Raw genomic sequence first — 27,360 nt, 5'->3', positions numbered from 1 at the left:
CACGTTGTTAACACGTAAACAACACGTTAACAACACGTAAACAATGCGTGAAAAGTTAACACGTAGACAACACGTTAACAACGTGCAAACAACGTGTTGTTGACGTGTTGTCTACGTGTTAAAATTCGCGTATATTTGAACTGCCTGGCGTTCCATACTGCTCAGCTGGTTTATGCGTCACACTCCTACAATTCACTCATGGATATCTCCTGAATAACAACTAGAAACCTGTACGCTCGTCCCGATGGGGAAACGGGGATCCCCGGATGTGTGCATATGAAATAGAGTGCAAGCATGCCGACTTTGCTGCAGAAAATCTTCAGCAAGAGAGCTGTCATTAACGGAAGCTCCCGGGACTGCTCGAGGGAAGCGGAGCAGCGGTAAGTTCATTAGCATGCGCCGCTACTACACTTATGGATAATCACGCGCTCCTCATTTGTGCACTTGCGCGAGTATGCACGCAAATGCAGCGCGAGTTATTAAATCACAGCTGTTTCTTCTGCAACATGTACGAATTTATGATAACGGTTTCAGGGTGCCACCCCTAACAGCCGAGGCGTTAGTGTAAAAAGCGTTGGGGAGTTACACACGAGCGGCGTCTCATTGGGTGACCATTCAGCTGAGTGTAAGTCCACGCGTTACGTGTAATACTTCCTGTGTATTTGTGCACGCGCAGTATTGCCATATTCGCGTCTGTTTTTTTTTACTGATAGCTAATTTATGTCTTCTTGTTTTATTCTGGTGTCTTCCCTGTTGGTTACTATTCTAGTCTCTAGATAATATTTGGGTAAATTGAGTTTGAGTATATTCTAGTGAGTGGGTGTTGCTCACAGGCAGTGTAGCTATAAATTGACAGCAAAGCAGTAGGTCATGATATGACATAAATCCATAAAATATTATTCCCAGAGATTCAAAACAGAATTTGATGTTGATTTTGATGACAGTTTGATGGCAGCCTATTGCTGGATAGTGGTCAGTTGTGCTAAATTTTTGTTTTAAAGTATGGTAACTTTAAAAGGATCTTCCACTCCCTTTCCATTTTACAGCCACTTTCCAAGACTGACCTATTTGTAGAATATTTAGCTTTGACTTTAATGAGCTTTTTATGTTCTTTGGGAAGCTTTGTTTTTGTTACTTTATAATGCACACCTTGTTACTTTATAATGCACACAAGGACACCTTGTCCTCTGAAAATAATTTAGTAAGCATAAAACTTTGTGCGGAAATTAAGCATATGACTTTCTTAGTGACGATTTGTTGCAAAAGATGCTTATTATTGTGTTAGCAAATGTTGTGTGAGTTTGTTTGCTGAGGTGAGCAACTTTGGCCTATGAGAGTGTCCTATTGCTGGGTTTGGATCACATGCTTTGTGTGTGTGTGTGTGTGTGTGTGTATGACTGACAGTCATGTGACGTTTGAACTGAATTCAGTCGGTCATCAGATAGATAAGAGAAGAAATTCATCTCTCTCTGAACACCCAACACGTGCATATTCATGCGCACACGCTCTCGCTCTCTCGTTTACCGATTGGAATATATTTGAAAATGAAGATTAAGAGTCGCAAGAAATTCACCGTAAGGTGGGTTTTCACTTCAGAGGATGCTTCAAGCAACAGGTACACGGTGTGTGTTTGCTGTTTGTCTTTAGTTTTGTTTGGTTATGAGGGCAATCTGCTCAAGCTCTTTTTGCTCTTTGTACTTTGAATCAGCATGTGTGTATGTTTGTGCACAGAGTACATTATTATTTAAGCATCTTGAAGCAGTAATCACCATGAGAAACATGAAGCATTCCAGTAAATGTTTATTGTACTCTCACTGAGCATTATGTTCTTAATAAATTGCCCGACGTGGTCTTGTATTGCAACCCATCTGCTTCAAATATCATTGTGTTGTGCATTCTGAGATGCTATTCTGCTCACTACAATTGTACAGAGTGGTTATTAGAGTTACTGAAGTCTTTTTGTTAGCTTGAACCAGTCTGGTCATCTCCGTTGTCCTCTCTCATCAACAAGGCATTTCCGTCTTGCACCAACAATCAAGCCACAGTCAACATCACTTGATGGTTGATGTTAACATTAACTAAAGCTCCTCACCCGTATCTGGATGATTTTATGCATTGCACTGTTGCCGCACCAGTGGCTGATTGGATAATTGCGTGAATAACTAGGTGTACAGGTGTTCCTAATAAAGTGTTCAGCGAGTGTGTGTATACATATATTGGCTTATAAGCTATATAACATTCAAGCTGCATGATGTTAGACCTTGCAGTATTAACTGGAGGCCCAGCTGGAATCTGTTTGCTGTTTTTAATTTTTGTTCAGTTTTTTGGGGAAAATGCATTCAGTGAATCAGTGAAGTTTCGGTGTGTTTGAACTACAGTTGTCATGTGACATGGCTGTTCATGTGACCTGAAGTGTCAGGACAATCCCACTGGGGATGGCTGAGTAGTACCACTACTCTATTTCTGCTGTATATAGCTATGGAAGAAGTAGGAAAAGTAGTTTGGTAGTATACCATTTTTAAACTCATCCGAGGTTTCAAAAAGGCTCTGTTGAACCTGTTGTAAAAGTGTTCCTGTGTGTGTGTGTTTATGTGTGAATATGTGATTTTTCCATTGGCTTTTTAGGTGTGAGAGAGAGAGAGAGAGAGAGAGAGAGAGAGAGAGAGAGAGAGAGAGAGAGAGAGAGAGAGAGAGAGAGAGAGAAAATGTGTAGTGGCAGTACCACACCAAGCAAATGTTTTTCTCTCACAAACGCGCACACAACCACACTCACTCAAAGTCACAGTAGTAGAGGATAAAGAGAGCCTGTGTGTGTGTGTGTGTGTGTGTGAAGGATAAAGGGAGCCTGTGCATAGCAGTGTATTGTTCAGCAGCTGGGTTAGAAAGGAGGACTGAATTGACCAACGTATCGTCTAACATACACACACAAACACACTTGAATGCTCACATTAACACTAAGCAGTTCATATATAAAGTCTGTACACTCACTGTAACAAACCGACACAAAGTAACTTGCAACTTACACACAGACACTGATATAACACTGCATCGTCTACACAACCAGAAATAAGGGGCGCTGCCAACAGGATTTGTGTGTGTGTGGTAGTGACTCTCGCACTCATAGTTCGGACAAGTGGGAGATGGAGACGGTGTGTGTCTGTTTTCTGTTGTTAGACCATGGTGATCTTAGGTTTTTCCAGTATTTAATAGCAGAAACATGCTACTGTGAGAATGGTCCACTCTCTGTTTCTGGGTTTTTGTGGTTGCAATTTGTAAATTTTTTGGGACGTATATGTAGTGCCTGGAGGCTCAGAAATTCGTGATCACTAATCATACACCAGGATGGAAAGCAGGTAGGGTGTGTGAAGAGAATTTACTGGGCGGTTAAATGCTTATCATACATTTCAGACACGATCAGTACAGCATGTTTTTTCATTGATGTAGATGTTCAAATCTTTTGGGTTTGCCTCAAGTTTCAACATGGTTCTGATACATTTTTCCAGTTTAAATGTTACAGTCATTTTTAAAGATTGGAAGACTATGCATGGTTTGGTTATTAAACTGGCTATTTGTGATATAAGCCGTGCAAAGGCAAAAGGCAAAACTGACTGAAATTGGTCTCTTTAGCTATTATCTTTCCTGTGACTGAGGGGTTTGGCTTATCTATGCTCTGATTTATGTGCATATCTATTCAGTGCATTACCATGTGTGTATGTGCAACGCATTTGGATGGACAGTTTAAAAAAACTCAAACCATTTTTCTCAGTTTCAGCAGAGTTTTGGAAGCATTTTACATTTTAAGCCAGTATGATTTTATGTTTTTGGATGCTTTAACAACAATGGATATTCTTTGTCTCTCTCTCTCTTGTTTAGTTGGGCTTCTGCTGAGTTTGATCTAGCTCAGATCCGGTTGATAGTGCATCAAGATTGTGAGAGAAGAGGGCGCCAGGTTCTCTTTGACTCCAAAGCAATACATAAACTGGATGCAACGGTAAGTTGCTAATATATGTGTGTGTGTGTGGGGAGTGGTGGTGGGGGGTCTATGAGCACTGTTTTGGGAGGAGTCACATGCTCTGTAATCCAGCTTGCTTGGATCTCATGACAGGTGTGACTGCTTGGCTAACTGGGTCAAAGCGTTTAACACCCGTGAGTGAGTGAGTGAGTGAGTGAGTGAGTGAGTGAGTGAGTGAGTGAGTGAGTGAGTATCTTGGATATTTCAGTTTACTGACTTTTTGATGTCTTTTTATCATGTACTGTATGTGTTTTTGTGTAAACTTTACTTCAAATAGTTCAAAAGTGAAAACTTCTGCACATATCTGACATCAGCTAGATGAATACGTTACTTCATGATCATCCACATTGACAATGCCTATTCTGTGTTTAGAAACTTGCCTGCCTTGTCACGATGAGAATAAGAATGAAGTATGTCACTATTACTATTTATAAAAGTAAAATGGGAAAATCTGTCACATTTTGTGCTGTTTCTTGCTGTATGCTGCAATGCATATCCAGTCGAAGGATCCCAGTGTTAGTAAAGAGTGGCTGAAATTGATTTTTAGCCTGCTCCCTAATCATTTCAATCTGATTTTAATAGTTTGTATGGCACATTTCAGTTTGCATTGTTTTGTGAACCTGTCACATTATAATGCAGGCACTGACAACTACTGTAAACTAAATAAGACCTGATAGCAATCCCACTGCCTGTGAGTAAGCTTTGTAAATCACTATTTCTAATTGGCAGATGCTATTTGCACCCTGGTTAAATACTAACCATATAGAGGCATCAATGCAGTGTATTGATTGTTTGTTTAGAGTCCCACAGACACACTACACCAACCCCTAACCTTCCTTTAAAGAATTAACCATGGTTTTACTACATTAACCATAGTATCACCATGGTATTTTGTAGTCCAATCATAGTAACCACAAAATTAAACGTGGTTACCCTATAAATACCATATTACTGTAGTAACACCATTGTTAATTGCATCAAACCTATGGTTTCTGCCAAAAAACTTGGTTACTACTATAGTAAAACTACCTTTTATATTATTTTTTATGTAGTATTAAAGAAAATATTAAGAGAGGAGAAAGGAAACCGAATGGGGGAAAAAAAGAGCGGAATCGAACCTGGGTCAAAAAGGCATTGACCCACCAGCATCATGACCAACGCCACTGAAGCGACACTCACAATTAGAGCCCGAAGCCATTTGTTTTGAGAATAATGGCTGGCTGATGAAGTTATTGGCTGGCTAGCCGGCTCAGCCAAAACCTAAATGGCTGCTGCAGCCGCCAAACTTTTCATAGCTGCAAATGGCTGAAGCTGCCACTTCATGTCTACAGATGTCTATGTTCAGTGGTGGACAGTAACGAAGTAAATGTAATTCGTTACTGTACTTAAGTAGCTTTTTTGTGTATCTGTACTTTACTGAAGTATTTAAATTTGGGGAGACTTTTACTTTAACTCCACTACATTCCAAAGTCAAATATCTTTTTACTCTACTACATTTTCAAAATCAGTCGTTCCTTTTTATTTATGAGTGGATAAAAATGTAACTGGTCAAACGAGCCACCAATCACAGTACAGCGCCGCTTTGTTTTGAACTTGCCTTGGCGGCATCTGCTAAGCGTAACCAGGGGTGCGTTTCCCAAAAGCATCGTTAGCCAACTATGGTAGCAAGTTCGTCGTTATCATCATAGTTCAACGAGTCGGTGTTTCCCGAAACCATCGTTCCAACGAACATTCGCAAACAGCATCGCAGAGTTGTGTGGTTGGAACGACAGCTCTCGACCTGTGGTTAGAAGCAGAGTTTCTTGTTATTATAACATGTGGGCTTAATAAATTATTATCTTGAGCCAAATAAGCAAGATGACATTCAGTACAATCAGTATCTTTTATTTAGAAGACATACAAATGTCCTTTATGTCTTTTAGTTTGTCAATAGATTTAAAGCACCGCTTTTGAAGAGTGCGCATGTGTGAACGTGCTCTAGTGCATAAGAACGAGCCTATGATTGAATCTGGAAATAAAGCAAATAACTGAGAAAAATATGAGAGAGTCCTCAGATGACATGTCCGTAATTTATAGCAAAACATCTAGCATTAATTCGATCATTAATTCGAACAGATTCATTAAAAGTAGTTTTTAATCCACCACATGTGTGACATCATTAACCAACGTGGTTGAACAACCAATTTGTGACAATACGGTTTTGGGAAACAGTCGTGACTAGCAAGTTGATTTCTTCAACAGTGCATCGTACTCACGGTAGTGGAGCAGCAAGTTACGTTGTTGTACGGAAACACACCCCAGAGCCATTAAATATGAGAGTTGCTAACATAGACGGTTGCGACAGTGATCTCGCCGCCAGCGTCACGTGATTCGTGTAGCTCTCAATAGTTCCAAACAAATTGCGTTGCCAATGATTTTAAGCGGGGCAGAGAGCATCAGCTATTATTGCAGCAATTATCGGTAAATATTGACGCATAATGTACAATGCTTATTATGTTGACACTAAAATGACTTGCATATAATAGCATTGTTTTTCTGGAGAGTAGCAGAAACACTGCATTAATACGTTTTTGTGTTTTAATTTTGGAGGAAATTGGCTGCTCCCATAACATAGTATATATATATATATATATATATGAGTATGTAGTATATATGTATATATATATATACACACATCTGACTAATTAATGTCATATTATTAATAGATTGGTGTGCCAAGAGTGACATTAGTCTTCATGTAGACTGAGTTAAGCAAGAGTCTTGTGACAAATTATAATAGGATATTATGGCCATAAAAATCATAGTACTTGGATACTTAAGTACATTTGAAGGCAAATACTTTTGTACTTTTACTCAAGTGAATTTTTAAAGGCAGCACTTCTACTTTTACTTAAGTAATATTTTACCTTGAGTATCTTTACTTTAACTCAAGTACATGGTATGTGTACTTAGATCCACCACTGTCTGTTATACTGATTTACTAGATCTCAATATTTCCAAGCAATGCATGGCTTATACTATATTTCTACAAAATGCAATACAATGTAATAAAGAAAACACCAGATTTTACTTTCACAACGTTTGTACATATTTATTTTGTAGTCTGTATGCTACTAAACATTTTCACATAGCCTACAATGTGTTGTGTTTAGGCTAAATGCATGTAGGCTAAGTTGTATACAATAACTTGGCATTATCATGGATGAAGCTTATCATATTACACCTTGATTAAGAATGCAAACTTTTGTTGAATTTTATGAGAAATCTACAGACGCATAAACAGACGAAGTGTAGTAAAATAAAGACCTAAATGTGTATTTCGGACTTTTTTTCACCACAAGTCTGAAAGAAGACATGTTATTGAAGACAAATATCCAAAAATCTCAAAATTGACCAGTAAAAAAAAAAAACTATGTTTTTGCCTGCCGTGTCTCGCCTTAATAAACACACACTGTTATCAGTAGCCTATTATTTTGGACAAAGTTTTGCACATTTCACTTCAATGTACACTGAAGCATGCATCGTGAATTAGCAATCTGGAAACGGTGGTTTGTTATTGCAGTAATATCATGTTCAGTGCTATAAATCTCTCCGTTCCAGAATATTTGGTTCATAACATCAATCTTTGATTCAGGTGTTTGTGCAACCGTGCCCTGAAGATTTAACAAAAGTCTGGGTAGGCCTAAGTTAAGAAAAAAGTAAGTAGGAATTAGGAAAGTATGTGAGAAGTGAGATCAAAATTACCTTGCTTGCTTCTTTCCGCCATTTCACCTCAGTGCGAGAAAAACATGCATCGCTTCTTCTGTACGGAAAACGAGCAATTTTAATTGGTCGTCAATTCACTGCGAGTCTGTGTATCGTGGCAACGGGCACAAGACTGCGCTGTTATGAATCCAGTGGGAAAATAGATCTCGTGTATTGTTTATATATTTCGTGTGTGTATGTCTCTATTATTTGATGCAAATAATTCTAGCCGGCTCAGCCAAACTTTATCAGATGGCGGCTCAATTTGGCTTACGAAATTATTGGCTGGCGGCGGCTGAAATTCTAAATGGCGAATGCCTGGCGGCGGATTCGGGGTCTACTCACAATGCAGTTTGACGTACATTTCTATGTTTCCAATAGACTACTTGAGTGCGAATGGCCATGCTGTGTGCCAGGTGTTATTTACACTTGGGTGCAAATAGTCACTTTTTCTTATTTCACGTGTGACACGAGCGTTTATTTCTAATTTTCAGAGAGCGGGTGGAAAATGGTCATGAAACCATAAATTATGACCATTTTTGGCACAAAATTAAACCTTGATGTATGATACGACCCCTGTCAATTTGAGTCAACTGGAATATTTCTTCTGTAAACCAGATTTTATAATGTATTTATAATTTGGGTATCCAAATGTTTATAATAGTTCTGAGATTGAACATTATGTTTTTAAGACTTTTTTGTGCTAAATTTAAGCCGTATTTATTTTTCATGTAGACCATTCTATACCTATCCATCTAGACAGATATTATTAAAGGCCTCTGGCTCTGTCTAAACAGAGTGAGATTTATTATCAGTAAGTCGTCACATGATTTGGTCTGTTTATTCAGCTCTTCATCTTTTGTCACAAAGAGAGAGCGAGACAGAAAGAGAGAGAGAGAGAGTGTGTGTGTATTACTATTGAATTAAATATTGTGCTGGTAGACATTTCCATATTATTGTTTGTTTTAGCAGTGTTTGCACTGAAAAAAATCAGATTTTGTTTGAATAGGGTTTGACGTGCAGATTAGATAAAGATTATAAAATACAATTATTACAAAAGTGAATGAATCTTTTTTTTTTTTATATATTTTTTTTTCTATTCCCCACATCATTTTACAAAATTTCCCTTGTTTCAAGTAAGGATGTGCTTGAGTAATCGAGTACTCATTCAGCTTTAATATTTGACTAGTAAAAACACTACTTGAATATTGCAATTTGATTCCCATTTGTGCCTTTGCCTGTCATGGGTAACGATGAAACTGCTTCTCACCTAAATGTTGTTGCTACAACTCACTGGATTGGTTTGTGCAGTGGATGCATTGCAAAATGCAGTGAATGCAAAATTCTATAATTATTTGAAGTGATTGTATTGCTTTAGAAGTCTTAAAATGTATGTTTCTATGTGTAAGTGTAAGTGCAAATGTTTTGTCATTTTTGAATCAAGATTTTGTTTATGCATAGTGCAATTTTTTTCATCAGAGATATGGGTTCAAATATCAGGTAATCGATTACTCGTATTTTTATGTGTTTGAGTACCGTACTCGACTACAAAATTACTTGAAATGCCCATCCCTAGTAGTCTTGTCACGGTACCAAAATTTCAGTAGTCGGTACCAAAGCAAAAACAGGTTACTAAACAGCACTCTTTTATTAACAAAGTTAACAAAACATTAGCAGCAGAACTAAGAACAGAAATATGCCATTGAGCAACACTTTAATTTAAATATATTATTTTTGAATTATAACAAAACTGAACAATGTATGCTTAAAGTATTTTTGAACACTTATATAAGATTTGCTTCAACTTTTGCAACTTTTACTTTAAGTTTTTACCAAGTACTAAAAAAATTAATAAATAAACAAGCATACAATAGAATGTTTAAACAATTTCCAAACTAATGTGCAAAGTGCTGTCGTATTAATAAAGCTGCATATTGCCATTTTTTTCTTCAAGATAAGAAATGCACAGTGACATATATTATGATTAGAACGCGATGGCTCACAACTTATTTAATCTAGATGCATTAAGTGTGTGCTCTCGAGGGATGAGCGTCCCCGAGGCAGAGTCTGTCTCAGCCGGTTGCAGTTTCAATCTCTCCCCTTAGATCGGGACATTCGCGCAACTCATTGAAGAGGTGCTTACCACACAGAGAAATGCCAGTTTCTGATTTTAAAGTTATTAACATGAGCTGCTTCTGTATTATTTGAACTTTAATAAAGCTATAACACATTAAAAATAACTGCATTTAAGATGTAATGCATGTTTCCTTTAAAGAGCTCCGGCTCCGCTTATTCCACAACGAGATTGCTTCTATATTTATTTATTTATTATTGTAATTTTTTTTTATAATTCCCTAATACTTTGGGATTTACATAAAATTAAGCTGTGAAAGTTTAGAGTGCATCTGGACTGTGATCTGTGTAATTCTTCTCCATCTGGCGTGAACGGCAGTGCTGCTCTCGCGCGTCATTACAGTTGATATGATTTAATTTTACGTTAAATGAGATCAAACGACTATTCGACAATGAACATTTTTCTCGTAATATTTTTATTTTCGACGTTGTCGATAATGTCGACCTAATCGGTAGACTAGGTACTCCGGACCTTCAGAAATTCTGGTATCGTAAAACATTTTTTGTTTCAATACCAACTTGGTACCGGAGTACCGGTATTTTTGACAACACTAATCCCTAGTGTAAAGTGTATTATGGAGTAATGTGCATTTTGTAGGGATGTACTAATGTAGAGCAAGAGCCCCAGTTTTGTTGTGAAAATCCTCTTGATAAACCTCACTGATTTGCAATATCTTGAAATTAGGATTTTCAACGTATAATTTAAAGGGGAATGTGATGTGGAGGAGGGCGTGGCCGGGCTGTGAGGGTGCACGGCCGGCGCTGAATCCGATGATCAGTGGTAGAAAAAGATAAAGGGGAGCTGGAGATGCCAGTTCAAGAGCGATACGCACACGGCCGCGCTGCGTGTGTGAGATTGTTTATGCTTGTTTAAGTTGAGTTTTACATTAAACTTTATATTGACTGTTGAGCCGTTTCCCGCCTCCTTGCCAATCCTTTAACTGTTACAGTGAAAACCTGGAAGGAGGAGGGATGGCTGTCGCAGAGTCCTCGCTGCTACCGTTCTGCCAGGGGACGGTGTGGTCGCTGCCAGCCGCCAAGAGCCAGAGGAACCACTGCCATCCACTGAGAAGGGAGGAGTGGTTCTGTCCGCCAGGGGTTGGAGGGCTCGCTGCTGTCCGCCGGGGTAGGTGTGAGCTGTCGTCCGCAAAGAAGGGGTGGAACAGTTGTGGGCCTGGCGACAGCATCCGGGGACCAACAAACAAGTTTTCTCTCACCTTTCTGTGTCTCAAGCTCACACTTTCCCTCTCCCCATGCCTTCCCTCGTCTCTTTCCCAGGAGGCAGGGTGGACCACCAGCTGACAGAACGGCCAGAGATTGGGTGGGGGTAAGTCAGTCTGGTGGCGCCCTGGCCTGAATCTGGTGGGGGAGGAGTGTGATTGGGAGGAAATGTGTGGCCAGCCCGAAGAGCAGGAGAGCGAAATAAAGGGGAGCCGGAGATGGCAGTTCGAGAGAGAGAGACGTATGTGGCCGCGCTGCGCATGTGTTTGTTTATATTTGTTTAAGTGGAGTTTTACATCCACCACCTCCTTGCTTATCCTTTAACTGTTACAGGGAACTTCCTCCTTCAGACTTGAGGGATCTTTGAGTGCGGTTTGATCTTCAAAAATTATTTGTTGTACAGATATCAATATGATACCCTGTCAAAACCGATATCATCAATGTTGAGGAAAAATATTTTAATCAGATTTGCTCCTGCATGTATACAGTTACCTTGAAGATTTATTTGGAATTTAGACATGTTTTTCCATTCAGTGAAGACATCACACCAAGTCTGCTTCATCGGTAGTTGAATTGTGGAGATTTCCCATCATCTCCACTCGTTTCGCACCACAAAATCATCATACTTGCACATCTGTGAGAACGGACTGTTGATTCATAACTGATATGTAACAAAAGTAAAAAATTATTTTTTTCAATATTGCCATACAAATATACTGTTTTACTGCTTAAGTGCTAAACACTCCAGCCATACTTGAGATTACTTTTGTTGCATTTGTGTAGGCTGGCAATAATTCTATGAAGGTTATCAGTCATTCAGGGCAACATAGAATGTCATGTATCAGGGATGCAATTACTGCAGTTTTTTTATTAGTCTTTTGATGCCATGGTGTGTGATAAGTTTGATTCTGGTAAACTGTTAAAGGCGGTTGGATAAATGTCAACACATCTACAAGTACAATAAATACTAAACTTGCTCCAGACTCAGTTCTACAAGATATTCTATATTTAGACCTGGAATACTGAGATGCACAATGTGATGTGATTTTTATTGTTTTGAATATCATGTTACAGACTGCAGACGAGACCAAAACTCCACCCACCCAAAGTGGTGCTTGCCAAATTGGCAGCCAAGCAAGTGAAAAAGACAAGCCCGCTACATATCAGGTTTGTGTCATTCCCACAGTCATGAAAACCTCATGAAAATGTCTGGGAATTTTAAAATGTAATTTTTCTGGCCTGGAAAAGTAATAAACATACATGGAAATTTCTATAATGGATACATTTCTCTAGCTATAAATATTTTCATCAGCTAGATATTGCTCCTATGTAGATTAATACTTGTTCGCAAGCCATAGTGATGTCTGATTTGTGAGCAAATTCTGTTAAATCGGTCAGACCAATTCATGAATTGGTCTCAATGATTTGTAAGCAAAATTTAAATTCCTATCATGAAATTCCAACATGCACTGTGTAGTTTGGCTGTATAGAATATTTACATTTGACCTGTGTATATATGTTCAGTACACCAGACCAGCTTCAGACGTGAACATGCTTGGGGAGATGATGTTTGGCTCTGTTTCTATGAGCTATAAAGGTTCAACACTGAAGATTCACCACATTCGGTGAGTACTTGTAAGAGGGCAAATCTTCTTTGATGCAAACTTGATAAATTTGCTTGCTGATGATAATGCCGTGTTCTTGTGTATTTGATAGGTCTCCACCACAGCTGATGGTCAGTAAGGTTTTTTCAACACGATTTGGCAGCAGCACCTCTGGAAGTACAAATACGTAAGTCTCTTGCTTGCTGTGATCTTTGCTACAACGGTGTGGCCCCTATAGGTATTTGGACACTTAAGCCAGACTTAAATGCATCATTGTGTCATTTCATGACAAGTAAAGCTAGTTTTAAGAAAATGTCTTGCATCATTTGTTTGAAGATGAAGATCTTTGATATCTAATGCAATGTCTAAAAGTCTCCTTAGTTTTGTCTTATTTATTTGTAATTTTTTTTTAAAGGCTACAAGACAGCTTTGAGTCGATGAGCCAGACTTTTCCTAGTCACACCGGCAGCCTTGGTAAGATGGTGCAAACAGTTCCTCTCTTTCTTTGTCTGTTTATTTTCTATAGTCTCTCTCTGATTTTCACACACTTTCTCAAAATGGCCCCATATACTACTACTCTTGCAGGAGTTCGGCGTGTGCCTAGCGCTCCTCTGCTCTGGTTAGTTCGGAGTGCATCTTTCTTTGCAGGTTTGTGTGGAATGCTGAAGCAGTGTGAGCATGTTGATTTCACATGTACTCACCTTTTTAGCTATGTTCATCCAAAAATGAAAGTATCATCATGTACTCATCCTCATGTAGTTCAAAACCCGTATTTACTTTTTTCTTTCGTAGAACATGGGAGGAGTTGTGAAATGGAATTTAAATCTTCAAAAAGGATGCATAAGCACCATGAAAGTATCATTATTATGGTCCAGATAACTAGGGCACTAAATTTCAAATCTTCCATTAGCCATGCAATAGCATTGTGTGAGGAAAAGAATGTAATTTAAGTTGTTATTTACTGAATATCTTCCTCAAACATAGCTATAGTATGGCTTAAGTATACTTGGAATATAGTGCAGTATAGACCACTTTTATTATTCTTTTGTGTTTTTACACCCTTTTTGAAGCTTGAAATCCTCAGTCACCATTCATTGTAATTTCATGGAAAAAAGACTAGTAAAATGCAACATTTTCTCCTTTTGTGTTCCACAGAAGAAAGTCAGTCATATGGGTTGGAACAACATGAGGTTTGTTAAATAATGACCGAACTGTCATTTTTGGGTGAACTAATCCTTTAATGCTCACTTCCTAGTGTGCGCTCTCTCTATTTTTCTCTGTTTAGCCCTTGATTGATTGTATGCCCTTCATATAATGCACTTCCACTGTCTTTATGGCTCATCAGCATAGTTTCGGATGAGACTGCATGGTTCCTAGGTTTCGGGGTTACCTCTACACTATTAGATGGGTCTTTTTGTAGGTGTTTGCATGGAATACTAACCTGCATACTCTTGAAACAAGTTCTGGATCCCAACACCTCCCCTAAATCACCCACCAGGTGAAGCAATGTTTTTTATTTTTTTTCAGCCCACAGTAATCCAGTGGACATGCCAAGCAGAGGACACTGTGAGGACGGAGATAGTGGTATTGCCCGCTCAGGTATGTACATTTATATGAAGGGTAATGTTCACTGGTTATGTATTAAACTGTATGTGGTAATCAATACATCGGCCAGGCCGATTAATTTGCTGATAATTGTACATTTTGAGATTAATGACCATGAATGGTCAATTAACAGAAGTGGTAACTACTTCTATTTTCACTAAATCTACCAATAGCCATGTTGTTGGATAGTCCACATTTTCTGTACTGTTTTGAATAGATTTTTTAATTTTAAGTAATATTGAGATAAAGAAGTGTTTATATTGAATTTTTTCTATAACTTATTTGCTATCATTAAATTGTATTAAAGCTACACTATGTAATTTATATATTTTTTTGTTAAAAAATAACAAAATGTTATTAATGAGAGTGTGCAATAAAAAACATCCGTCTTCCAAACCATGTCTTTACCCAAATACACTTTGATTAACCAATAATAATGATTTATATTTTAAAGTTGTCAGGACGGATTTGGCGGGAAATTGCATTAATTTGCCCATGCACGTTGACGTCATATCTGTACACAGAGAAAATAAGCTCCAGCTACTGGAGCACTTGTATGGTGTGGGAGTAGCGTGAAGCTAAAAAAATTGTCACAGCGAATGAGAAAAACTGACCATGGATCATTCAAAACGCCAAATCTCCAGGGAATCACTGGTTGTAAAAACAAAGAAACCCTGAATGGAGCAGAGTCTACAAGCAAAAAAGAAAACTGACAGAGTCCGTAATAAAACCTGAATCTACATTGGCTTTCTTTTCAGAGGTGGTGACAACTCTGAGATCTGAAGATCTTGAAATTATGTTGACCACTGTTTGTTAACAATAACTTTATAAATTACTACCGTGGTCTATTTGGTCAGAATATCCTGAAGTTATAAAAACTTTACAACGTTTGACCTTTTCAGACTACCAATTGTTATATCTAATGTTAACGAACGTTGCCTAACTTTTGAATTTTCCAATAAGTCAAAACAACAGATATGGCACTTACCTGCTCAGATGACATGTTTTCAGATATCCGTCTTTTCCTTTTTTTCATTATTTAATTGTCCATTCGATCTGATAAGATGTCCTGTTTACATGTGGTTCGAGGTACTGGTGTTCACATTCATCCACACAGAGGAGCAGAGCCGAAGTACAAACAAAACAATGTTCTTCCACAAGTCACATGTAGTTTTAATTTTTTTTAACCAATAGAAGGCCAAAAGTTACATAGTGTAGCTTTAAATTAAGTAGGTTCCATTTGTCTAACTATTACAAATTACATTATCAGCAATTAACAATTTGAGTGAAAAGTTTATTTTAAAAATGTACAGGAATTTCAGTATTTCTTAGAAGTTGGCTTGTCCCCCTTAGCTTTAATGACAGCATGCATTTGGATTATATATATATATATATATCCATCTCACGGATAGCCTGAGGGGAAAAAATGGGTTCCTGTGCCTCCCGGTTCTGGTGCTCTGTATCGCCGTCCAGAAGGTAACTGTTCAAAAAGGTAGTGAGATGGTTGAGTGTAGTCCAGAGTGATTTTTCCAGCCCTTTTCCTCACTCTGGAAGTGTTCTTTAAGGGAGGGCAGGGGCCTAATCGATAATCCTCTCAGCAGTCCAAACTGTCCTTTTTGTAGTCTTCTGATGTCTGATTTTATAGCTGAACCAAACCAGACAGTTATTGAAGTGCAGAGGACCAACTCAATGACTGCGGATTATGAACTGTATCAGCAGCGCCTTTGGCAGGTTGAACTTCCTCAGCTGGCAAAGGAAGTACAACCTCTGCTGGGCCTTTTTCACAATAGAGTCAATGTGGGTCTCCCACTTCAGGTCCTGTGAGATGGTAGTGCCCAGGAACCTGAATGACTCCACTGATGCCAAAGTGCTGTTTAGAATGGTGAGCAGGTTCAATGTTGGGGTGTTCCTCCTAAAGTCCACTATCATATCCATAGTTTTGAGCGTGTTCATCTCTAGGTTGTTTTGATTGCACCACTGAGCCAGCTGTTCAACCTCCCTTCTGTATACAGATTCATCATCATCTTGGATGAGGCCGATGACAGTAGTGTCATCTACAAACGCCAAGGTCCCCTCTGTCAAGCTCCTGAAGGTGTTTGTATACAGGGAGAAGAGTAATGGGGAGAGCACATATTCCTGGGGGGGCACCACTGCTGATCGTACATGTGCTGGAAGTGAATTTTCCCTGTCTCACTAGCTGCGGCCTGCCCATCAGTAAGCTGGTGATCCACTGACAAATTTAGTCCAGAGAATAGCTGGGCTGATGGTGTTGAAAGCCGAACTAAAGTCCAAAAAAAGGATCCTTGCATATGTCCCTGGTCTGTCCGGATATTGCAGGATATGATGCGATCCCATATTGACCTGTTTGCTCCATAAGCAATTAGAAGGGGATCTAGAAAGGGTCCAGTTATGTCCTTCAGGTGGGCCAACACCAGTCCCTCAAATGACTTCATGACCACATACGTCAGAATGACGGGTCTGTAGTCATTAAGTCCTGAGATTTGGGGTTTCTTTAGGACAGGAATTATTGTGGAGCATTTGAAGCAGCAGGAAACTTCACACTGATCCAGTGATCTATTGAAGATCTGTGTGAAAATGGGGGCTAGTTGGTTTGCCAGACTTTTAGACAAGTGGGTGAAACACAGTGTGGGCCCTGTGGTGGGGGGGTGCAGGAGGTGTTGATGTTTGTGTGATTTGAAGGTCGGTGTGGGGTGTGAGACTGGGCCTTTCAAATCTACAGTAAAACATTCAAGTTGTCAGCCAGTTGTTGGTTCTGGGAGATGGTGTCTTGAATTTAGTAAAGTCTTTCATGCCTCTCCTCACTGATGCATGGTCATTGGCTGTAGATTTGTTTTTCAGCTTATCAGAGTAGCTTCTTTTAGCCACTCTGATTTCCTTATTCAGTGTGTTCCTGGCGTGATTGTACAAGATTTTATCCCCACTTATGTTAGCATCCTCTTTGGCCTGACGAAGCTGCCTGAGTTTTGCTGTAAACCATGGTTTGTCATTTTTGTATGCTAAATAAGTCCTAGTAGGAATACACATATCCTCACAGAAACTAATATATGGTTTCACAGTATCTGTGAATTCACAGCTTCAAATACACTCCAATCAGTACAGTCAAAGCAGGCTTGTAGTTCCTTTCTTTACAGTTTTTACTACTGGTTTAGCTGATTTAAGTTTCTGCCTATCGACCATCGGCCACTGTGCTGATGATATTGGTATTGACACTCACACGGTTCTACACCAGTACTGTAGAGAGCATCCTGACTGGCTGCATCACCGCCTGGTACGGCAATAGCACCGCCCACAACCGCAAAGACCTGCAAAGGGTTGTGCGAACTGCCAGAAACATCATCGGAGGTGAGCTTCCCTCCCTCCAGGAAATGTATAACAGGCGACGTGTGAAAAGCGTCATGGTCTGCTCTCACTGCTACAATCAGGCAGGCGGTATCGCAGCATCAGGACCCGCACCAGCCGACTACATGACAGCTTCTTCCCCCAAGCAATCAGACTTTTGAAAACTTGATCTCTCACGATAAACAATCAGCACTGCACTTTATTAATCTTCATCTTATTATCTCACACTGGACTGTCAAATATATTCTCCCAATATAACTACTGCATATTTATTTTTATATACTCTTTATTTTTTTTATTGTATGTGTATTCTATAATGTGTGTATTGTTTACTGTACATTTGATATGTAAATTGTGTTGTGTAAATATGTTGTTTATTATAAATTGGTATATGGCTCGCCACTGTCATGACTGCTATGTTGCTCGGAACTGCACACAAGACTTTCACCTACTGTTGCACTTGTGTACATAGTAGTGTGACAATAAAGTGATTTGATTTGACATTGGTCTTTAAAAACCCATATAAGTCGACCACTGATTATTTGCTTCAAGCATTAAGTGTATCAGATTTTTTGGACACTTTTTCTGTAATGTATACTTTGTGAGAACTTTTACTGTTGATTCTGCAGCATCTTTAAGCAGCCTTTTGGCCACACCCCTACCATCTCCTGGCTCCTCCTTTAGCAGCGGCTGTGCCAGCAGTTACCAACGGCGATTGCTCCGAAGCCAGGTTACCAGTCTCCAACACGGCCCCATGCCTCGCTGGTGAGTGCGTTTATGTGACCGTTCCACATGTAAGACATCAGAAGAGACACTGCATATATGTTACACCTAAGACGCGTGCGTGTGTGCGTGTGTGCGTGTGTGTGTGTGTGTGTATCAGGAGCACTGAAGAAATGTTTAACCTGTCTGATGAGAGCTGCAGTTCTAACCCTGCCATGATCCAGAGAAAAAAGATTGCGGTCAGCATCATCATCAGCCTGCCGGAGAAAGAAGAGGAAAACCACAATTTTCAGGAATTCTTCTTCTCCCACTTCCCTCTCTTTGAGTCTCACATGAACAAACTCAAGACTGCCATCGAGAGAGTGAGTGGAAAACTGTTGAGTGATGTGTTGCACTAACCTCCGCCTCTGACGGCATGTCTGATGCATATTGCACACAAAAATCCCACACACTGGCTGAAATCATTCCAATCAGACAAACATTATTTTTCCTTAATGTCTGTCTGTGTTTGTTTTTCAGGCAATGATTGTGTGCAGAAGGATAGCAGAGTCCAGCCAGCGAGTGCAGGTGTATCTGTGTCGAGTGATGGAAGCACTTGGAGAATTCAGGTCAGTCAGTAAGAGGGATGTGAAACTGATTTCTATCCTGCTCTTCTTTGATTCATTAAAATCACACTGAAGTTCCTTGATGAGCTCTGTTCAATTTGCTGTTTTGACGTATTAACTACAGAAACAGTAATTGGGGGTGGGACATGATGAACGAGTCGTCCCATTTTTTTAAAATAGCCAATTGGCTTAATTTAACAGCAACAACCCCCCACACTTACCAGTCACTTACCAAAAAAAAGGTGAGCTGCAATAGTTCTGTCAACTAACCAGCCCACAAACACACATCGCAGTCTTGCTTACGATGAGGCGGGAGCTGTTGTGCAAGTACAGATGCATGAGAAACAAGGGAGTAACAAATAATATATCCATGCACCAAACATAATGAACAAAGAACACTTACTCGAATGGTACATCCCAAGATATCTCTGGGCTAGCTTATGAATATTAATTAAGTCACATGATCTACAGCTCCACACAGGTTAACTAACATCATAATAAACTAATTAATATTCATGAGCCATGCCCCTATACATTTGCTTATTACCCAGAGAGTCACAAACTACCAACATGCAGAATGTAATCACAGAAGTCTCGTGGACAAATATGTCAAAGCTTATCCAATAAAGAGCGCATCGTAAATACATCAGTCCTTGAAATGCTATTAGTATGAAATTAGATAGATAGAAATAATTTTGTTTAGACTGCAGCATTCCTTCAAAATTCGTCCACGGCAATGACAATTTATAAATTTACCATGCAATCATGTTTAAACTACTAAAACAGTCTAGCAAAGACCTTCAATTAAATGTCACTCACCACTATCAGGGGATGCAGGGGTCGTCGTACTGTTTACATCGTCATCGTACAGTCTTTTTAATTCACTAACATTAAATTCACTGATGTCCTCAGCTAAGTTTGATTAGGCTGATCTCTGAAAACAAACTCTTTAGTGGTTTTGAGACATTGAGGGAATTCAGTGGCGGGGCCCAGGGCTGCAGACCATGTTGCCCATTGGGTTTACAAGGCCCTGTGCACACCTGTCTAAACATGATCTTGCTTTATCTGCCTTTCTGCCCTCATTTGAGTATTGTTAGAGTCTGATCTGGTTACCTTGGTTTGTAGGATGACAGTCTGGAACCTTTACATGGCTCCACGCATCAGCGAGCCTGTCTGGCTCACCATGATCTCCCAGAGTGCTGAGCGAAACCTGCTGTGTCAGCGTTTTCTAAAGGAAATGAGTTTGCTGATGGAACACGGAGCCAAGAACCAGTCAGTGATATTGAACCTTTTCATTTAACGTATTGCTTATGATAGACAAATAAAATTGTGCCTACATTCATTTGTGTTATTTTGTTTTCTTGACGATTTTCCTGTTATTCTAAAATGTGTAAAAATAGTACTAATAAAGCATGAGTTAGGTGTGCCCAAATTTTGTCTGGTAGTGCACTTGTGAGAATGTAGTGTTATTTAATGATTACATTAACTTCCTTAAATTTTCTGCAGGTTTCTCTCAGCTCTCCTTACAGCGGTTCTTACGCATCACTTAGCCTGGGTTCCCACGGTAATGCCCAGCAACCTCCCGCCAATCAAACCTGCCTGCCACAAACCTTCCTCTCAGACAGTGGATCTGTTGGCAAAGTCTCATCCGTACAACCCTTTATGGGCTCAATTAGGTAAGTACATACATACATGCATACTAATACCAATATTCATATATTGGATAATGTCATTGAGTACATTCCAAGTACTCAAAGGCATAATTATTTTTTTATATATATTAGGGCTGTCGATTTTACGCGTAATTCAGTGCGATTCTTTTGACAAAAAAATAACGCGTTCAACGCATTCAAAACACTTTATGGAGCACAAATGCGAACTAAGGGATCTCAAGATATGTTTAAAGTGAGTATTAAACTAGATTTAACTTGAAACAGGGAACTAAAATTTTTATTTTTAAGAGGCAACGCACCCGAGAAGCTACACAAGCATGTCTGACGTAGGTGTAGATTGACGGGCTCTTAAACAAGCCCTCATAATAAATCTCGAACTGATTAACAAATTCACTTGTGAAATGGATTGCTGTGAACTGTATGCCAATGATTGACTTATGATCAATAATATGGTAGTAAACAATACATTGATTCTAAAGCCGCTTTTTGTATTGTCTTATCAATGATTAACTCCACAAGAATGTAATGCATTTTAATTATCTGAACATTTTTATATATATATATATATATATATATATGTGTATCATTATTGAAAGTCAGTTATCTTATTATAATAATTTAAAATGTAATGTTTTACACTATTTTGACTAAAAATGAATTGCATTAGATTACCTAATTACTTTGAAATCAGATTACCCTCAACACTGGTCATAAGAACATAATGCTATGTTTCTTTTTTGTGAAAAATAAGCAGCTTATTGTATTTATTTGTGACTATTAACTAAGTTCATTATTGTATTGTTTATTGTGTGTTGTTCAGGTGATTTGTATGGTGCTTTGGGCTCTCCAGTGAGAGTGTGTCGGACTGTGGTTGTGGGACGCAGGAGGGAGCTGGTCCAGCGAGTCTTGTATGTTCTTTCCTACTTCATTCGCTGCTCAGACCTGCAGGAGCATACACAACCCCAAGGACAGATGGGCAATCCAGCCAATCCCTGCTCCTCTCAAACCCCCGATGTCACCCCTGCCACTGAAATGACCAGTGAAAAAACTGACTCGTCAAGGCCCATCCCCTGTGCTACTAGAACCAATGAGATGGCACTGGGCTCTGGCTTTGTTAGTTTAAATCCAGACATGCGTTGGGAACAAAATTATGGAAGAACGTTTTTCACTGATACAAAATCAACAAATCCTTCACCCTGTCAGGAATCGACCACTGTTAGACCTGAACGTACAGAGATTGGCCAGGAATGTTTTGGAGAAGACATTGATTCTGTTGGAAGCGGATTAGAACACATTTTGGCCTGTCAGAGTCCTCTTCCCCAGAGGGTTCAGTTTCACATTGGCAGTCCCAGAGAGGCAGAGAATGATGGACAACCAAGGGGTCTAACTGGGATGGGGTGTGGGCAGGGATTAGACAGGAAGTTGCATCAAAGGCTTTTGACTGACATACGGAGGAATGAGAGTTCAGACAGTGCTCTAGGTGAAAGTGATGAGGAAGAAACAGCACCACGACAACTGTTCATGGTTACAGATCAAAATTATCATCAAGAGTATGAGTTACCACTGCCAAGGTAAGCGCAACAGACTCATTTTAATATGTACACAATATTACAGGGGTTTTCCCAGAGTGCCTCAAGAAAATTAGGTTAACTCGTTAACTTAAGATATTAATAAAAAATGTTTAACATGCTAGTTTCTAAAAACAGTTAATACTTCTTATGCATTTGACATTTAGGAAAACATTACTACTGTTTCATTCGGCTTTTTAAAGACAAACCATAAATCGTGAGATTGATCATGATTATTTTATTCTATTGACAGCCTTAGTTTGTAACCGTAAGAAATACCAAATCCAAGAAACCAAACCAAATCGGCACATAAGAACTGAATGTGAAATATATATATATATATATATTATTTATACTGCTCCTGTATATACAGTGGGTACGGAAAGTATTCAGACCCCCTTAAATTTTTCACTCTTTGTTAAATCGCAGCCATTTGCTAAAATCATTTAAGTTCATTTTTTTTCCTCATTGTACACACAGCACCCCATATTGACAGAAAAACACAGAATTGTTGACATTTTTGCACATTTATTAAAAAAAGAAAAACTGAAATATCACATTCACATCACAAACTTTTAATATCAAACTTACCTTTTTTTCTCACACAGTATAAATGGAGCAAAATACTGTACATTAACATATAAAGCTGCCTTTAAGGAAAGGGGTTAATTTACAAGGAGATCATCATGATTGGGGGTCCTTGGCATCAAAAAGTTTGAAAACCCATATTCTGACACACGCTTGAAATCAGAATGCCTTTTAATAACCTTGCTTGTTTGTCTTGTATAGTTGTCAGGTGGAGAGTCGAGCCAGTGTTAATCATTTTGGACGCTCTTTGCTGGGGGGTTACTGTCCTCAGTACATGCCTGACTTTGCTTTACATGGCATCAGTTCTGATCTCAGGCTCAAACAGTGCCTTATGTCTGACCTGGAACACACTGTTCTCGTAAGTACAAAATCCCAAACAATTTCTAAACAACTTGTTGACATCAGGATGACATATCATGGATAAGACACAGAAAATGTAAGCATAATCATATGAAATTGTAAAAACCTTAAAACTTACCAGAGGCTGTGTGACCTTGTTGAACTTTTAGCAGGTGCAGTTTGGAAATGGTACCTTCTGAATGAAGGATGACTGACTTTGCCTGATTTTTAAAAAGCATTACTTGTCAAAGGCCAATCTTAGACCGGTCAACCGCCAAATGGGCTGGTAGATAAAGTGAAATGACACATCACTGCGAAAAGTCTGGTCACAATCATTCATATGCCATGTTACTTTGTTTATATGTACACTAGTTAGACTGGAAGGGGCCGTCTGAACATCCTGCAAATTGACAACCACGTGATCTTTACGATATTTCTGAAACTAAACATAACTCTTGAGAACATGGCAGAATATACTGATTTTTTCTCTTTTACATACTACTGAGAGTCTAAAAAATCTAAACTCTTAAATATTCCAAAATTTTATTCCAGGAACTCTCAAACTGGCAAATCGGCAAAACCTGTAACTTCCTAGGAAGTGCTTATTGTAGCAGCCTGGTGCATTGTAAACAAGACTTTATTAAAAACATGCATTTTTGTGTGCATTTTGCAGTACACCTCAAATCCATAAGCAGTCTATAGGCATGCCATTTAAGGCTGAGAATATCTAAGTTTTTCTTTTTTTTTGTTTATGGTCTGTCACCTTCTTCGTGTTAGATTTTTCTCACAAAATTGCATAAGATGTATTGAAAATGAGTTACAGCAGACATGTTCACAAACACTGCATTAGGAATGAATGTTTTGTTTATGCATGTTGATGCAGCATCCGGCACTGGATGAGCCAGTGGCCGAGTCTCTGTGCATTGTGGCGGACACAGACCGGCTGAGCGTGCAGGTGGCGACGAGTCAAAGACGCACGTGTGAGGGCGGACGGTTAGGCAGAGACGTGATGGTGTCCAACCTCATACACACGCTCATCACATCAGTTTTGCAGCTGTATGCACTCAACATTCCAGCTGATTTTGTAAGTCTCCTTTAAACACACATGCAAGCATCTTTACTAAAGGTGCACTGATGTATTAGCTGCTGATATTTATCAGCCAATTATTTATTAAATTAAAACCATTGGCATATTGGTAATACTGTAAGCAAGAAAATGCAGATATGAAAAAACTATGGTGTATTTAAAATGAATTAGTAACACAAAACTGTAAATTCAAATGCACATTCCAGAAATAATAATAGCCACGATATCTAGAAGGGTTGGCACTCCTAAGAACATGTGATATTGAATTTTTATTCTTTCTCATTCTTATGTTAATGTGGAAAAACTGCCATAAAGGGACGTGACAGTTGTGAAAGCGGCACTTACCTATAGGCTACATGATGAGGGAAACCATTCATAATTCTTTGAATCCAGAAGACTTAGACTTCTGAGACATTGGCATGATTTCCATTAATGCTGCATGATTGATTTAAGACATCACAATATGGCCGTGACCTAGAATTATTGTAAACCGGCTTAAAGGAAAATTCTCACCCAAAAATGAAAATTACCATCCCAGATGTGTATGACTGACTTTCTTCTGCAGATCACATTAAGATTTTTATATGAATATTTCAGCTCTGTATGTCCTCACAATTCAAGTGAATGGGTGCCAAAATGTTGATGCTCCAAAAAGCACATAAAGGCAGCTTAGAAGTAGTCCATAGTACTCCAGTGTGGGTGAGAAATAGATTAATATTGAAGTAAATTTTTGCTAAAAAAAACTATTTCTCCCTGCTCTGTAGGGTGCGTATAGATACAAAATTTGAATCACCAAAAACACAAGAAGAAGAATGTGAAAGTTAAAGTGGAGATTGACTGAGCAGTGTGGAGAATTTATTGTAAAAATGCACTTGAATATTGATTTTATTTTCACCCACACCTATCATATCACTTCTGAAGACAGTGATTTATCCACTGGAGTCATATGGATTACCATTATGCTGATTTATGTGATTTTTGGAGCTTTAAAATTTTGGCACCAAGTCACTTCCATTGTATGGACCAAAACAGCTGAGAATCTATCTTCTAAAAATCTTCGTGTGTGTTTGCTTAATAAACTCAGACACATCCGGGATGGCATAAGTGTGAACTATTCCTTTAAAAGGCTGCGTTTTTGCATTCAGTACTTCAGTCAGTGTTGTGTGAGCAAGCAGCGTCCTCTAGCAATCTGGATGACATTATCAATGGTCCATTATACCTATAACAAAATATCATCGTTGTTATCAGCCTATAGTTTCTTGACCATTAATTTTTTTTATGCAGTTTTCAGACCGTTTACATAGATTCTGATTTGTTTGTGTATGTGTGTGCATGAAAACAGTGTGTGATGCATTTGGAAGACCGGTTACAGGAGGTGTACTTTAAGAGTCGGTCCTTGGCAGAATATCTGAGAGGACAAACCAGGGTCCATGTTAAAGAACTGGGAGTGGCACTTGGGTAAGATCACAATATACACACGCTGTCAACCAGTATGTGTTTTTCAATGGTCAATCCTGATATAATTTCTAGAGAGCTGGGTGGCCACTAACCAACATAATGCTAATATATTCAGAATAAAGTTTAATGATAGCAAATGAGGTGCACAGACATTGCTGAAATCGAATGAGTGTTTTAATAAGTAAAATAATCTCATTACTTTTAATCTAAGTAATGTATGTTATTTAAGTAATGAATGGAAGCGTTTTATGTGATCTTTTCTTTTTCTAAGGATTGAGTCCAGTGACATTCCATTGCTTGCAGCAGTGGCCAGCACACACTCACCCTATGTGGCCCAGATTCTTCTTTGACTGCAGCAAGCAAGATATATTTAATTTGAAGGACCAATCAAAATGTGTACCTGTTCTACATGGACCAGAAAAAATCTGATCGTTATCAGATTAACACGCCAATCTTGATGCGCTGTGCTCGACAACCAATTTAGAGCCCAAACCCAGCCTTTAATATACCAATCAGAATGCCTTGTTTGTCCAGCTGACGGTGTGTATGTAGGTGTGCCTTCTAAGTAACAGATATGTAAATATGACCACCTTCTAGACTGGATCATACACCACATTAAGACACTTGTTTAATGCTTACCTTATGTCTTTTCAGAGATTTTATTTAATGTCTTTTTAAGTCTTAGATGAAAGAGAAGGCTGGAGACAGCAAATATATTTGATAAAGAACATCTCTAAAAGCATTATGAAGTAAGATTTATTTATATGAGTCTCAAGGAAGCAACCTTTTGTATTAGCATCAGTTATCAAATTCTTAAATAATTCTGTGTTAGAAGTTTTGTGTGTTTGTTTACGCGTGTGTGTGTGTGTGTGTGTGCTTAAATCCCAGAAAGATGGGAGAATGTTTACAGAATGGAAGTATAGGTAGACTGTGTGTGATACTAAACGTTGTTACTGTAATTACTGTTCATTGGACAGTCCATAGATTAATCTTAATCTGGTGCTATTAGAGTGTTAATTGTGTCAAAGGCTTACTACAGTATATACTTTTAGCTCTGCCCTTGCAAATGCTTTTATATTTTTTCAGTGGCACATTGCACTGAAGGGCACACACAGCATTAGAACCATAAGCTTGTGACACAAGAAAGTGAACTGTACCTCTGTTTTGTGTTTATGGTTCCAGTTAAAAGATCTAGAGAAAGATTTTTTTTATATATTTTACATGAAATCTCTACCTCAAATAAATTAAAGTGGTCTGAGCAGAATTTATGGGATTGATCTGTCAGTTTTACAGTGTGCTGAACTCAATGAGTAAACACTCTGAATTTAGCTGCATTTAAATGTCTTTTTAATACAGTATTTTTCTGAATTTCCATATTGAATTGTAATGCCCCCCTTTTTTTTTTTTTTTTTTTTGTCACATTCAGTTGTCTCGTTTGAGGCTTTACACAAATGTATTTTCATTTTTGGTCCGTTTTGTGCATGATGTTGACATTTTTAGGTTGTGAATGTGGTTGGGTATCTTGTCTGTGACAATGGGGTGTTCTTAAGAACTGAATGGCTGATGAATAAATTGCCAAAAGTGTTAAACATTTTGTTGTTCTATATCTTCTTTTGGATGCGGAGCATGAGAAGTTCAAT

The 27,360-nt window shown here is 38.7% G+C and overlaps 1 protein-coding gene across 7 annotated transcripts; it reads left to right on the top strand.

The window, feature by feature from the left end:
- Positions 1–159: 159 nt before the first annotated feature.
- Positions 160–27,292, top strand: LOC127644240 (folliculin-interacting protein 2-like). 7 transcript variants are annotated; one of them, XM_052127325.1, is made up of 20 exons: positions 363–380; positions 3,874–3,991; positions 10,840–11,015; positions 11,168–11,351; positions 12,185–12,277; positions 12,635–12,735; positions 12,827–12,901; positions 13,130–13,188; positions 13,300–13,362; positions 14,242–14,313; positions 18,309–18,444; positions 18,563–18,764; positions 18,922–19,010; positions 20,133–20,279; positions 20,514–20,683; positions 21,501–22,251; positions 23,038–23,194; positions 24,059–24,259; positions 25,605–25,720; positions 25,992–27,292. In XM_052127325.1, exons 6-20 carry the CDS (start codon positions 12,662–12,664, stop codon positions 26,068–26,070), a joined length of 2,391 nt encoding a protein of 796 aa, XP_051983285.1. In that variant the 5' UTR covers positions 363–380; positions 3,874–3,991; positions 10,840–11,015; positions 11,168–11,351; positions 12,185–12,277; positions 12,635–12,661; the 3' UTR covers positions 26,071–27,292. The 7 variants fall into 7 exon arrangements, with proteins under 7 accessions (XP_051983279.1, XP_051983283.1, XP_051983285.1 ...); XM_052127326.1 differs by having other exon boundaries at positions 10,840–11,351; XM_052127319.1 differs by lacking the exons at positions 10,840–11,015; positions 11,168–11,351 and having other exon boundaries at positions 160–380.
- Positions 27,293–27,360: the final 68 nt, after the last annotated feature.

This window comes from Xyrauchen texanus, chromosome 5 (genome assembly GCF_025860055.1).
Source record: "Xyrauchen texanus isolate HMW12.3.18 chromosome 5, RBS_HiC_50CHRs, whole genome shotgun sequence".
NCBI lineage: Eukaryota > Metazoa > Chordata > Actinopteri > Cypriniformes > Catostomidae > Xyrauchen > Xyrauchen texanus.
Note: the sequence above shows the minus strand (reverse complement) of the source record. Positions and strands in the feature narration are given on the sequence as shown.